This window comes from Toxorhynchites rutilus, chromosome 1, assembly GCF_029784135.1.
Source record: "Toxorhynchites rutilus septentrionalis strain SRP chromosome 1, ASM2978413v1, whole genome shotgun sequence".
NCBI lineage: Eukaryota > Metazoa > Arthropoda > Insecta > Diptera > Culicidae > Toxorhynchites > Toxorhynchites rutilus.
In genome coordinates this window covers 48,737,617-48,752,147 of record NC_073744.1, presented here as the reverse complement: position 1 = coordinate 48,752,147, position 14,531 = coordinate 48,737,617, and the positions used below count along the sequence as shown (strand labels likewise).

General features: G+C 42.8%; 1 protein-coding gene across 4 annotated transcripts in view; it reads left to right on the top strand.

Moving 5' to 3' along the window:
* The window catches only part of LOC129763507 (mucin-2), a 135,260-nt gene that overhangs the window by 114,142 nt on the left and 6,587 nt on the right, over nt 1-14,531 (top strand). For 2 of the 4 annotated variants that reach the window (XM_055762643.1, XM_055762642.1), the window contains exons 3-6: nt 3,340-3,506; nt 3,581-3,796; nt 3,851-4,291; nt 7,733-14,424. In XM_055762643.1, the coding sequence (XP_055618618.1) occupies nt 3,340-3,506; nt 3,581-3,796; nt 3,851-4,291; nt 7,733-14,424 (7,516 nt within the window). Of the gene's footprint in view, nt 1-1,940; nt 3,255-3,339; nt 3,507-3,580; nt 3,797-3,850; nt 4,292-7,732; nt 14,425-14,531 lie in introns of those variants that run through there. The other 2 variants (XM_055762645.1, XM_055762644.1) reach the window with 2 other exon arrangements.

Sequence of the window (14,531 nt, the reverse complement as noted above, 5' to 3'; positions counted from 1 at the left end):
ACCTGTGGTGAAAAATGCACCTTTTCTTTTTTTTTCACGCCATTCTCAATAGCTTTGAGACAAAAATAAAAAATAAAATACTTAAAGTACATCTTACTAAGGTGGGTTGATAAATATCTTCAAATTATTTTTTCATCAAAAAATGTAAAAATAAAAAAATTTAAATATGCGGTACAAAAAATTTCTGCCATTCCGAAATTTTGAAAAAAAAATATGACTTTGAGACCCAAAAATTAGAACAGTTTTATTTAAATGCGTTCGTATGTGTCTTTTTTCTACATGCGGTGCCATTTTTTCTTGAATTTTTAAGAGCATTGCGAAACACAAACATAATTTCCTGCATAGTCTGCATTATTATTTATATTTTCTTGCAATCGATTATATTTGTGGTTTTTAATTGTAAGATTAAAATTTAAAAAATAATAAAAATTTGGATTTTTTTAGGTGTTCTTCTCATTAATCCAAGTGATCTTTCCACAAGGACTTTATTTTTTCTCACAGAGCTCTATCGTACTGCTGACTCCTATGAATTTGGTAAACCATCTAAATCCAATGTAAAGATAATCTCATATATTTTAAGAAAAGAGAAAAAAATCTTTGTACAGCGCTTGACGACAGACAAAATTTAGCCATATCAAAAATAAAATTAAAATAAATATCAGAGCAGTACTGGGTCTATAAATTCAAAATAAATAAAAAATGCCCAAAGGCAAAAAAAAAAAATTCTTGCACAATCCTCTTAAAACTTCAAGAAAAAAATTACGCTACATGTGGAGAAAACAACACATACGAATGTATTTAAATAAAAATAAGAACAAAGTAATTTTTTTTCAAAATTTCGAAATGCCTGAAAAAATATATATTTTTTTGTACCGCGAAAAACACTCTAAAAATTCTGAAAAAAATCACATATACCTAAAATAGACGTTGGAAGAAATTTGAATACAAACTAGAGTTGTACTGAATCACAGAATAAAAAAAAATTAAAATTAAAATAATTAATTTAATTATTTTTTCAATATTTAATTTTTTGTTCGAAAATATTGGTTGATATATCTTAGTAAGATGTACTTTCAGTATTTTTTTCTTATTTTTGTCTCAAAGCTATTGAGAATGTCGTGAAAAAAACGAAAAGGTGCATTTTTGACCATAGATCCTATGGTGTACCATATAAGGACTCAAATATATGGTACTACTGCCAAAATGTTTTATTTAGTACCCTATACAATATTTTCCATACAGCTGGTGATTTGGTTTGGGAGCACTTTTTACTCTCTTACCCAGCCAGACCCTTTGGAAATATAAAAAAAAAATTTTTGTACCGCGCCACACTGTAAAAAATCTGAAAAAAATCACACATGTCTAGAAAAGTCGTAGGAACACATTTAAATATGAATTACAGTAGTACTGAATCTCTAAATCCCAAAAAGAAAATTTTCAAAATTTCAATTTTTTTTCAGTACTTTAATTTTTGATAAATTTTTTTTTTGATAATTTTTCTTGATACACCGTAGTAAGATCTCGAAGTTTTTGAGGATGGCGTGAAATGAACGAAAAAGTACGTTTTTCATTACAGATCCTATGTTAAACCACATAGGGGTTATAAAAAACCGCCAAAATTTCTTATTTAATATCCTATACAATATTTGCCATACAGCTGGTGATTTGGTTTGGGGGCGCTTTTTACTCCCTTCACCGTTGACGGGAAGTAATTTAAATTGCTCTGGCAATCCTGCCGTTTGTCGTTCCACGTTCCACCGCTCGTTCACTCATTCGCGCTGATGTGTACATTTCGGGATCCTGGCAAAAACCGATAACGTGAGACGGCGGACCGCACGTCATCTTCGCACCACCACCTTTGTGGGTGATGATCTTGTTTTTTATTTTTTGCTATATTTTACTTGTTTCCCTTCAGAACAGCAGCGACAGGCGAGTGAGTGCGTGCGTGCAGATTTCCGCACTCTGCGCTTCATTTTCTCGTGCCCCATCCTTACGAGGAATAAAACGAGTGACGGCGACGACGATGGCGATGAGTGTTGTCACGTAGTTGAGATAGAATTACAAAAGTGTAGTGTACTTAGCCGCGCTGTGTGGGTGTAGAATGCCGAGAATATTGCCGAATTAATTTTAAAAATAAACCTGCAAGACAAACAGTGTGTTTCGCCGTGGAAATTAGAGCACGTCTCCCACACACAATAGCAGCAGCAGCAGTGAGCCCAAAATATGAATGAGAGTGCGAGTAGGGAGAGGGAGAGCGAGAAAAACGCAGGAAACTTGCCGTAATAAATTAGCCTAGCGCGGGCGACAAACAAAGAAAAATCTGTACCATCGATAACGAGCATCGAGCATTTTCCGACTTTATGCACATTTGAAGCGGAACAAGAGAAGAAAAAAAACGATAATGTAACGAAAACATTTTCTGTACATTCAAGTGAGAGTCCTTTCCCAACAAGACGACGTTGGGTTGACCGAAATCATCACGCATTATCCCTCGTGAAAAGTCACACATTCTGTCCAGTGCAGGGTGAAAATGTGAACAAAAACAAAAACAACAAACTCGCGAACCTCGCACACTATCCTGCCGAGATGCGTGTGTATACATACACACAACACACAGCCGTCAGCCTCATCTAATCTAATCGATAAACAAAGAAAAGTCAGACAAAATGTCGTGGAATGTTGCTCGTTCCCATTGGTTCGACGCGATGGTTGTTGTATGTTGTATCGGATGGCGAATGCTGTGTGGTGGGGAACTAATATGGTGTTTTACCTGTTTCCGCTTAGCAAAAAATGAAGATGACTGAATGAGATGAAGTGCCAAAGAAAGTTCAAAATCTTGTCTTGGTCCGCCACACGAGATTACGCCGCGAGAGAGAGACTTTTCATGAATGACGCCCATGCTGTTGTGTGCTGTTTTTCTTCGCTGAAAGCTAGTGTTGATAGTGAAGTATATTTTCAGTAAAAAACGGACATTAAGAGAAGTTCGAAAAAAAAATCCTTACAAGTGACGTTTCTTATAAAACATTTTGAAACTTTGAACAGTATATGTATCCGATTTCAAGTTCAACTGCGGGCTTTGTTGTGAAACATTTGTGAGACCAATAAATGGGATGTGATTCTATCGCATTCAAGCCCTATTGTTGGTGTTCCTAATTGTTCGGTTGGGGTTTTTGATTTGTTTTGCGAAAAGGTCAGATGAAAACTAGTTCAAACAAATGTGAAGGCGGAAAGTCATGACCAAAGCATGATATTTGGTAAATTTAACTTTGATTCCACCTTTTGTTTGGTTTAAACGCGGGTAGTTAAATAATCCTAATTTGTCCGTTCTCTCTGTTCAAGGTATTCTGTCTCCTCCGGGTCCATTTTTGACGCCAAGTCCATCGCCATCGATACCAGCGAGTCCGCGTCTGCAGCCATCTCCATCGCAATCGCCATTCCAGCAGCAACAGGATGTACTGCTAGTGACGAATAGCAACGCAATAGGCAGCTTGGGCGGCCAGGATCAAGTAAGTGTGAACGATTTGATCGATGCATCCAAGATGCCCTCAGTATAACGCATTGTCTTTCCTCTTCGGACCAGGATCGCAAAGCTGGAATTAACAATCGGCGCCAATCGTTCAATCAACAGCTTCCTCAGCAACAAATTAGCAATAGTAGTCCAAATGCTGCCACGGTGGTGTACCGGCCGAGTCCTACACAATCGCCGGCCGGAGGTGCGGCCTTCAGCATAACTACCATACCTGGGAATGAGTTCAACACCACCTTGGTTGGCTCTAATAACATCTCGTTGAATAAGGTAGGGCTCTGCTTGAGAAAATAGAATATACTTTTGACCTTGCACCACTTTCAGAAGGGTCGCAAATCATCGGCGGCGACTGTGATTCACCAGCCACAGTTCATACAGGCCCATCAGTCGCATCAGCACGTGCTCAATCATTCACACGCCGGCCATGGACATGGGACAACGATTGGAGCGCCCGCATGTAGCCCGAAAGCGGCGAAAAAAGCACTGCAACAGCATATCCAACATCATCAGCAGCAGCAGCAGCAACAACAAGCCCAACAAGTTTCTTTCGTCGGGAGTCCCATTGCCAGCCCCAGTCCGATTGCGAGTCCTAACGGATCGATTCTGGTCACTACAAGCAGTCACGGTGGGCTTGGTGGCAGTATTATCGTTGGTAGCTCTGCACCCGGGACGAATAGTAGCTCTGGAGGACCTCCTGGCTCCGGTCCCTCAGCAACTGGATCGGCGCACCTAAGGCCTCCCACACCACAACCAATTATTCAGCAAGTAAGTTCGATGAAATGTGAAGTAGACGAATTTCATGCCAACTCGACTGGCCGTTGGCAGCACCATCTCAGATATGACGTGAAACGTTGTGGGTGTAAACACATGGGTCTTTTAGGCAACTTTGCATACAGTAGAACCCCGATTATCCGCGAAATAGTCTGGCTAGCTCACCGCGAATAACGAGAATCGCGGATACCAAATAAAGGACTAAAAATGAGCTTCAAACACCAAAAAACCATATTTCGTCATGAAAACTTTGTTTTATCAATACAGAAATCGATACACTATCGATCTAAAAGATCCTGTATATCAGTGATCCCAAAATGTGGAAGCCATGACCAAAGCTAAAGTACATGAGCCTATCACTCACCGACAAATTCCGATTTGCTATGAAACTCGCTGTCGCGAATAATCCGCACCACTAAACATCCGCTCGCGGATAGTTGGGGTTCCACTGTACTTGAAACATTCCATAAACAATTTTATGATTTTTTCTCAAAAATTTCTATCTCAAAAATAAAATTTTAGTTAAAGAAAGAAATGTAGGAAATCGTTTGAATTTTCATAAAAAAATACTTAAAGAATTATTATTTTTAATTTACATAAAAAAAAATTTCATTCGCATTCGACAAAGTTTTAGATCTTATTAAAATATGAACTTTCGTCGAAGACGACAACCTTCTATCTTTTTAGTGTCTGGAATGTAAGACATTTTTGTATAAAGACTCCTGAAAAAATATGTTTTACTCGTAACATTTTTGTGTGTAAATTCTCATGTTTGACATGTTCTTGATTTGTTTCTTATTAGGAAAAAAAATAGCAGAGCATTTAAATCGTGGTAATTTACACATAACAATGTAACGGATTAAACATTAATAGTCATTTTTCAAAGAAAAACCTGAGAAATTTGTTGTCAGAAAAACTTTTTCCCTGTAAAGATACCCATCTTCCGATGTATGGGTGACTTGTTGGAATTGTATTCTATATTCTATTCAGATCTATTTTTGAGAATTGAAAAAAACATAATTTCAAAAAAAAAAAATTTAAATATTTTTTTCAATTATTTTTTCTTAATTTGTTTAATTTTTTGATTGAAACATGAATAATTTCCTATATTTAATTCTTTGACTAAAATTTTGTAGGTCTGATAAATTTTGTGTGGATTATTTGTTTGAAATTTTGATTTTTTCCAACCAGAAAAAAATATGTTTTACTCGTAACATTTTTGTGTGTAAATTCTTACGTTTGACATGTTCTTGATTTGTTTCTTATTAGGAAAAAAATTGAGCATGTAAATCGTGGTAATTTACACATAACAATGTAACGGATTGAACATTAATAGTAATTTTTCAAAGAAAAACATGAGAAAGTTGTTGTCAGAAAAACTTTTTCTCTTTAAAAGTGCCCATCTTCCGATGTATGGGTGACTTGTTGGAATTGTATAGGCTATTCATATCTATTTTTCAGAATTTTTAAAAAACATAATTAAAAAAAATTGAAACATTTTTTTTCAATTATTTTTTTTAAATTTGTTTATTTTTTTATGAAAACATGAATAATTTCATTCTTTGACTAAAATTTCGTAGGTCTGATAAATTTTGACTAAAATTTCGTAGGTCTGATAAATTTTGTGTGTATTTTTTTTTCAGCTTTTTTCGAAAAATCTTAATTTAAAAACAATAAGATCTACAAAATGTTGATAAGGGGGTATTCTAGTGTAGAGACACGAATTTCGGAGGTTTTTTTCGAACTCCGTAAGAATAAAACAAAGAGTATTTTCCTGATCCATTATATCATTATTTGTTCATCTATCTTTTAACAATAAAACAAAAATTGAACGGAGAAAAAATATTCATAACAAGAATAGTTACAAGCTGATGAAGTGAGGGTGTTCAAAAAACAAGTTGTGCCATGGCGTACACGATTCCAGCTCTTTTGGTTATCTAAAACAAAAAAAATGAACAGATTCTAAATCAGTAAAGATGCCGCTATCGCAGGAACCTCGGACACGGAATAATCTTTTTTGACAAAATGGCGGCCGTTTGAAATACAATACGGTTTAAAACGTTTTTTCTTACGTTTCCCGATTTTTTAAAAATAGTAAAATTTAGAAAATATAATTTTTTAGAGGTTCATGCGATAGAGAGATGCATACAGATTGTATTCATGTATTTTCGACATGAATCGGTTCAGTAGAACTTGAGATATCATGTACGCCAGTTTGAAAAAACTTGTTTCGAGAAAAACGCGTTTGAAATTCATTGTTATGGCCGCATCAGGATATATACCGCATCACTAAAATGGCTCTAACTCGGTAAATAATGGGATTTTCGATTCCTCTCTAGGGTGTATCCTTTAATGCCTAAACGACATAAATATGAGTAAAAAAATGATTTTTTTTTTCAAATTTCGAGACTAGAATACTCCCTTAAAAAATGAATTTAGGAAATTATTTAGGCTTTCATTAAAAATATTAAACAAATTATTGGAAAAAAAAAATCATTGAAAAAAACTTGTTTAAAATTAAAATTCATTTTTCTCGGAAGCATGCGTTTTTAAAATTTTGAAAAAATAGATATAAATAGCCCTTACAATTTCCAACAAGTCACCTATGCATCGGAAGATGGGCACTTTTACAGTGAAAAAGTTTTTCTGACAACAACTTTAAAACAACAACAATTAATGTTTAACTCGCAACATTTGTATGTATAAATTATCGCGATTTACATGCTCATCTTGAACAGATATTCTTATGATAAGGATTTTCTATCACAATGATGAGATTTTTGTAGGGTGTGTCTTCAGGGATGATAATCTGAGAGACTTCACTGCAAAACAGGCTTTATGGCTTTATGGAGCAATGCATTTGGCTTCTGATTTCATTTGATGAAATAACAAGAATTATGAGTTCTAACCTCTCCTGTATATTCGAGGTAATTTATCATAAAAAGCATTTGGACTAATACGAGATTGCACATATAGTCAGCGACCGGTTCAGGAAAAATATTCAAATGCTAACGAAATCGACTGTTATGTGAAAACACTTCGAATCGATTGCAATCAGGATCCTTGCATTTGGTGGTTATTATAAGGAGTTTCGTCAATTAACAAGATTTGCTAGAGTTAATATTAATTTAATTTTGAAGAAAAATCTAAATCTAAATCAAACATTATTTTCAATTAAGTATGAATGATGTTAATGGGATATTCTGATATGGTTAATCTTGTGTTAATGAGAAATCATTTATATTTTTTAATATCCGACCGGATATCCGTTTCATCTCCAATTTCAAGTATGCAAAGTTGCTTAAATGACCAATATCTTCACACCCAAAATGTTTGGCTACAATCTGAAATAGTGATGCTAACTACTAAGACGAGTTGGCGTGAAATTTGTCAGAATCTTTGTGCAAAACTCTATAAGAATTTTTTTCTTTTTAGTACCCCATGATGGGCGCCGGCAATCAAATAGTGCAAATATTACAAGGTTCTCAATTTATCACTCAGCAACCGTCTGTTCAGCAGCAGCAGCATCACCAGCCTCACCATCAACATCATCCTATGCAAGGGCATACCCAGAGCATTCAAAATCGTCAAACGATCATATCACATTCGCCGCAACCACATCTCGGCACGCAGCAGCTGCAAACCGCACACCAACAGCAGCAGCCGCAACAATTTATCCAACAAATCATCACATCTTCTCCGTCCTCCAGTTCTTCGTCATCTTCGCCTGCCTCTGCGGTATCCGTTGCGGGAGGAACCGTAATAATAGGAGGGCACACCCAGAAACAGCAGAAAGCTCCCCAGCAAATCTTGCCGAAACCGGTCACTCCCTCGGTATCGCCATCACCAGGTTCCGCCCACCAGAGTCCTCAACAACAGTTTCAGGGATCCTTCTCGCTCGCTCTGACGGGCGCCGGTGGGAACAAGACAATTATGACACAGCCAAAAACATCCGTCGCGACAGTGATGAACCATATGCCAACACAACTCCAGGTAACGTCGACGGCAACCGGTGCCCAGTTTGTGACCCAACATCAAGCCCAACACCAGCAGTCTACTACCCCACAGTCCCAAGCGGTGGCAACACCGCAGACAACACCTACGGCCACACAGTCACCCGCGCCGGGAACGCCCCAAAACGGTGGATCGATTATCCTGCCCACGGGCAACCTGAACGCACAACCACTATTGCTCAACCAGATGCCGGTCATTGTACAACAAAATACACCCCAAGGGGTCCAGCTGATACTGAGGCCACCTGCGCCCCAAATAGCGACCCCCAGCTTGGTGATCCACAACACGAGGCCTCCACTGCAACAGCAGCAACCCCAACAAGTACTCCGAATACTTAACACCAATGGGGCGATGCAATTAGCGGCTGCGCCAACTTTTATTGTTTCTTCCCAGGGTAATTTGGTGCAGCAGAATATTCCCGGCCTGAAAACCAATCAAGGCGTTCCGTTGACCCAAATTCAGGGATTGCAGGGCCAACGGCAACCGCAGCAGATAGCGGCCGCGATCAATCAACACTTACTCAGCCAGGGAGTAGCCCAACTTCAGAATCTACAACTAAATGGGAATCTGACACAAATCCAGGTGCCAAACGGGTTAAACGGTCAGCTGCTGACATCGCTCCCGGCTCAATTTCAACAGGGTGTAGGCAGCTTTAGTCTACAGAATCAGAACATTAATCTCAACCAAATCAGCAATGCCAATTTCTCTCAGCTAGCGGCCGCGGCTGCTGCGAGTGGAGCTACATTCACATCACCGCCCCCTCCCACGGGGCAGCCTTCCTCTCAGCCGGGAGAGATCGTAGTAAGTGCTCCCAATATTCATTTCGCTCCCGCCCAACCCGGAGGAACAATAACGGTGAACGCACCCGGACAGCAACAGCAACATCACCCACAAGGGCATATTTTCACGAATTCCTCTATCGATGGTCAGTTGCAAACCACCCAAATCATAACTTCAGTGTCTTCCGAATCGATCAGGCAGCCGACGCCGATTCTTACTACCGCGGGAGGCCAACAGGTCATTGTGACCGATACCAAAGGACAGCACCAGATTCATCAGAATCAAGTTCACAACCAGCAGCAACAGCATTTTTTCGGTAATACCACTTCCTCTATTCAACAGTCACCAGTGCAAATACAGCACCAGTATTCGCAACCAAAATTTGAACCGGAGAAGCCTAAAAAGGAACGTAAAAGTAAGAAGAAAAAGACGACCCAGCCTCCGGTTGCAACAGCTGCTCCCATTATGGTGACCCCAAGTGTACCGGTAGTGAGTCAAGCGCCAATTGTTAGCACAGCCCCAGTGTTTCCCACACCGACGACAACCGAGCATTTGGCTTCTCCCCCGACGTCTCCAATCTTCGCCAATACACACACTTCGACTGGCAAGCTGGATCTGGCGAATCTGATGAAAATTTCCGGAATCGGCATCGAGGATGATGATTTCATGGACTCAGATGAGCCACAATCGGCACCGGCGCAACCACCACCTCCGCCTCCTCCTCCGTTGGTGCAGACGAGTCAAACGGTTCCAGAGTTTACGAATGCAGTGGCTCAGAACGAACCCCCAGCAGCAGCTCCGAAGGAGCAGCTGATGTCTCCACCACCGGCGCCGCCGCCTCCAGTGCCCGCAACCACCGATATTATGATAACCATCCCTGGAAGTGCAGCTGGGACGAATGTTGACTTCCCGTACACGATATCTATCCCAACGTCCGGTTTGGACGGTAATCACGAGGTGCATGTCAAAACTTCCACCGCAAATGAGGCTCCATCCAGACCACCGTCACTTCAGCAGCTCCCTCCACCTCAGCCACCCCAAATTCAGCAGCAGCCGCAGCATCAACAACAACAGCAGCAAACCCCTCCTTCTGCTCCGCCACAATCATCTATACAGGAGCCACCCCCATTCATGATCACAATCGATCCATCCACTGATCCTAACTCTGCCCAACCATACACGATCTCAATACCTCGACTCTCCAGTGGTGGTGGTGGTGGTGGTGGCACTGCAGATGACACCAAAGTAATCAGTGTAGCAACCGTGGCTCCCACACCGACGGTTTCGACTATTTCCACCACCCACCAGGCACCGGTTACCACATCCACCCAGAACACGATCTGGGTCAACAGCCTGATGAACAACGTGCTGAACACGCAGGTGACACCAACGCTACAAAGTCAAATTAACGAAATCCAGAATCAGCTCATCCAAGCGGCAGCTTCTTCGACACCCGGCAGCGCACCATCTTCGCTGGCCACAGTCTCCTCGGTGATGAATCAACATTTCCCTGCCAGCAGCCAGCCAAATTCCATCTCATCGGCGGCGGGTGTCGGTTCTTCTATTGTGACCTCCACGTTGGCTTCTCCGGTGACGACATCGATGGTCATATCGCCCAGTAAAACGACGGTCACCCTGACGAAGAAGAAATCGGGCGTTGGAAAGAAGAACGGGAAGAAAATTGTTGACAAGACGCTTGAAACGATTAATGCAACGGTTCCAACCCAGATCGGGAACATCCAAATATCGCAGATCGACGGAACGACGGCGAATAATAACAAAACCACCAAGGGAATGATTAACAATCATATCCAGATAACTCCTATTTTGGACAATAAGACGACGGGGCAGCAGTTTCAAGCGGTTGTTCCACCATCGACGCCGCTTCAGCCGCTGAATGCTTTGTCGGCTTCGGTACCACCTCAGCAAAACCAAACAACCATTCAGACACAAATCACAGCACAGCCCCAACCCCAGCAACAGCTTCAACATGTTGCCCAACCTCCGGCGCTACAAACTCAGCTTCAGCAATCCCAGCAAAGCCAACCTCCTTCGGCTCAAAATTTACTCTCTCAGCTGACCGGTGCGTTAAGCTTATCGCTGGCGGAAAACGGACATCTCATTCTCAAGCATGACGTCAACAGCCTACAGGATGGCCAATCGCGAATGATTCTGCAAGCAATTTTATCGGGTGTGTTGGGAAACGTCAGTCTGGTGAACGAACCTTCGAAGCCCGTCCCGCCACCTGTTCAGGCGGCCCCAATTGTGAGTCAACAACCGGCGCCAGTTCCACAAGCAATACAGCAACAACCCTCGAAAAGCGTAGCCACCGTCAGCGGGCAGATACAGCATCGAAACGTTATCGTTACCAGTTCTCAGTCTCAGTCGGCGCCGTCAGCCCAATACAATATGTCTCAGTCATTCAGCTCTCCATCGAACCATATCATGACATCTACCAGTTCGGGACAGATTATTCACCAGCATCAGCATCAGGCTCCACAGTTGATTCACCAACAACAGGCGGCCCATTCCCAGCCCGCTGGAGTTACCCAGAGTCTGAAGGAGGTGCGAAGACACGAATCAACGCATCTGGAAGCACCTCCGCCGGTTCCGCAGCAGCCACAACAACATCAACAACAGCAACCTATCCAGCAAACGGTAGTCATCAATTCAAATGCTCCCAAATTTGTAGAATTACCAAAGGTAGGGCCCAATCAACAGCTTTTCTCGCTGAACACATTAACGAATCAGATTACGCAAATGAATCCCGGACAAACAACGGCGGCATTGGGCCCAATGGAAAGACTGCTGATTGTTCCGACGGGAATAAATGCGCAACAGTTGGGTCAGTGCCTGCTACAGGGACAAATACACTTCAACAACATCGGGCAAGTTACCCAATCCAGTGACCCCAAAACACCTTCCCAGTCAATGCAGCCTCAGCCCCAGTCCCAGGGGGTTATGCCAACGCAACATCATCATAATCAGCAGCAGCAACAGCAGCAACAGCTAGTGACACAGAACAATAATCAAAGTTTTAAACCCGTGAACAGTGCACCCATTCCGGTGGTTCCAAACAAAACACTCAACAGTGTGAAACCGGAAAAACCGAAGCGAAGCCGGTCGAAGAAGGCGGACAAGCAACCAACTAAAACTAGCCTGGTGAAAGTGAACCCCGTCAGCAGTGGACTTCCTCCGAATGTGATACTCCAGCCGGGTCAGCACGCCCAGCCCATCCTGGCCGAGGATGGAACCAAGATTGGAACTAAAATTGTGGGAACGGTAAATCCCAACAATTTTGTGTCGAATCAGCCTCCGCCGCCGCAGCCTCCGATCGCACAGGTTCAGCCCCAACAACAGATGCACCATCAGCAACAGCAGCAGCAGATGCAAATTGGCAATACCGAGACGATGATTAACAAAACAATTCCAACCGCGATCGTTGCTGCCGGTACCGGACCAATTCAGTGCAATAATTTGATTGTGAATAACGTCGGCAACAACGCGTCTAACGGGACATCCGCTAATAGCAGCAATAGCATTAGTGTCAACAGCAGCAGCAGTAGTAATAGTAGTAGTGTAAATGTGTGTGTTCAACCGAATAACGTTCTAGGTGGTAGTAGTTTAAGTAATAGTGGTATTAAGAAAGGAAAAGTTCAACCGCAGCAGCAGATACATAATCAAATGCCTCCCTTAGTTAGCGTGAATTCGAGCAGTGCACCATCGACGGGAGCCACCCATGGGACACCGAGTGTCGTACCTCGGGTGCAAACGATTCAGCTAACACCCCAGAAACAGCAACTGCTCAAAAACGTCCAACAGCAAATTCAGCAACTTTCATCGAAACTGCAAAACAAGAATCTACTTGCTACACTGACCATTCCGGCGGACTTCGATCCGACCAATCCTATATACAATAAATCACTGCCGGTGCTGACAAACATTCAGAGCATGACGGATCCGGACATAACTCAGGCCCTGCAGCGTCTGTTCATTGAACAGCAAAAAATACTAGCAACGGGAAAAATAATCCCAACAATTCCCGCCGGACATGCCCTCGCGGTTGCTGCCGCAAACGTGCCACCTCCTCCGGCTCCAATTTCGGGAACAACAACCCCCGGAGGAGCCATCATTAGTAGCGAGCCCAAGCCTCCACAGCAAGCAATCGTGTCCCCAATTTCGGTGACACCCACATCGGCAAATGCTGCCATCTATCAAGGGGGCGCAAACATGCAAACTATCCCCTCGCCAATCCAAATCAGCTCTCCGCAAGTGGTCAAACAAGATGCGATGATGCCTGCCTCATCAACGCCAAACTATCCGACATCAATCGCAACCAGTATCAATTCTTCAATGTCGATAACGATTACCAACAGTATGCAAATCCAGCCACCGAAGGGAGCGCCATCTAAACCGAGCGGAGCGCCGGCCACTTCCATCATTCCGATCTGTTCGACGCTTCCCCCACAAACAAACGTGACAATTTCGCAGCCGGCCGTAGTGTCCGGCGGCCAATCGACGATGAAGCCTAATGTGAAACAGATGCCCCAACCGCCGCCACCGCAACATCAAATAATTCAACTCAACAACAAAAACATCACCCTAGCAAGTTCCCAACCCTGCATCCCGATGCCGTCACTGGTACCCACCCAACCCCAACCGCTGCAGTCCATGAGTGTAACGAAGGTTGAGCTCCCTCCGACACCTCCACCGCCGGTTCTGGTGTCTACCCAGCACCGATCCAATACTCCCGTTCCACCTCCGCTGGTGCCAACCTCCATGCCAATCGTTCATCAGAACAAAAACTTTCCCGGTCAATCTATTGTGATAGTGAGTGGATCACAGGCGATCCTAACCAACGCAATCGGGCAAAACGTTACCAGTACAGGAATTGGCGCGAAACCATCAGCAGTGATACCGACGTCATCCGGTGGAATAGTCGTTCAGGCGAATCCTTCCCTCCATATCCAGCTGCAACAACCCCCACAACCGATGAACATCGTCCCACCGCCACTGGTTACGATGTCATCGTTGGTTATGGCAAATCACGCTGCAGTGACCTCAACAGCACCAAGCAGTTTGATCCCATCGGTGACAAGCACGCCAACAACCACAACAGGGGCGCCGGCAATCGGCAACAGCTCCAGCAGTTCCAGTGAAACACATATTACACCCGTTACTACTAGTAGCATTCCCGTGCCGGTGTCTTCGGCCACAACAGCAGTCACGGACAGCACCACCAGCTGTCACATCGCAACGCCGCCAACAACAACCGTTGTGACCACTACCATTCCCGGCAGTACCAAGCTGGTTGTAGTACCGCGATCAAGTTTGTGAGTGTGATATTAAGTTTTTTTTATACTAATGCCTATCGCAAATCGATATGCGATTGCGTATAACTATGAGTGAATTATGAGATATAATGCGTATTACCCTTCCC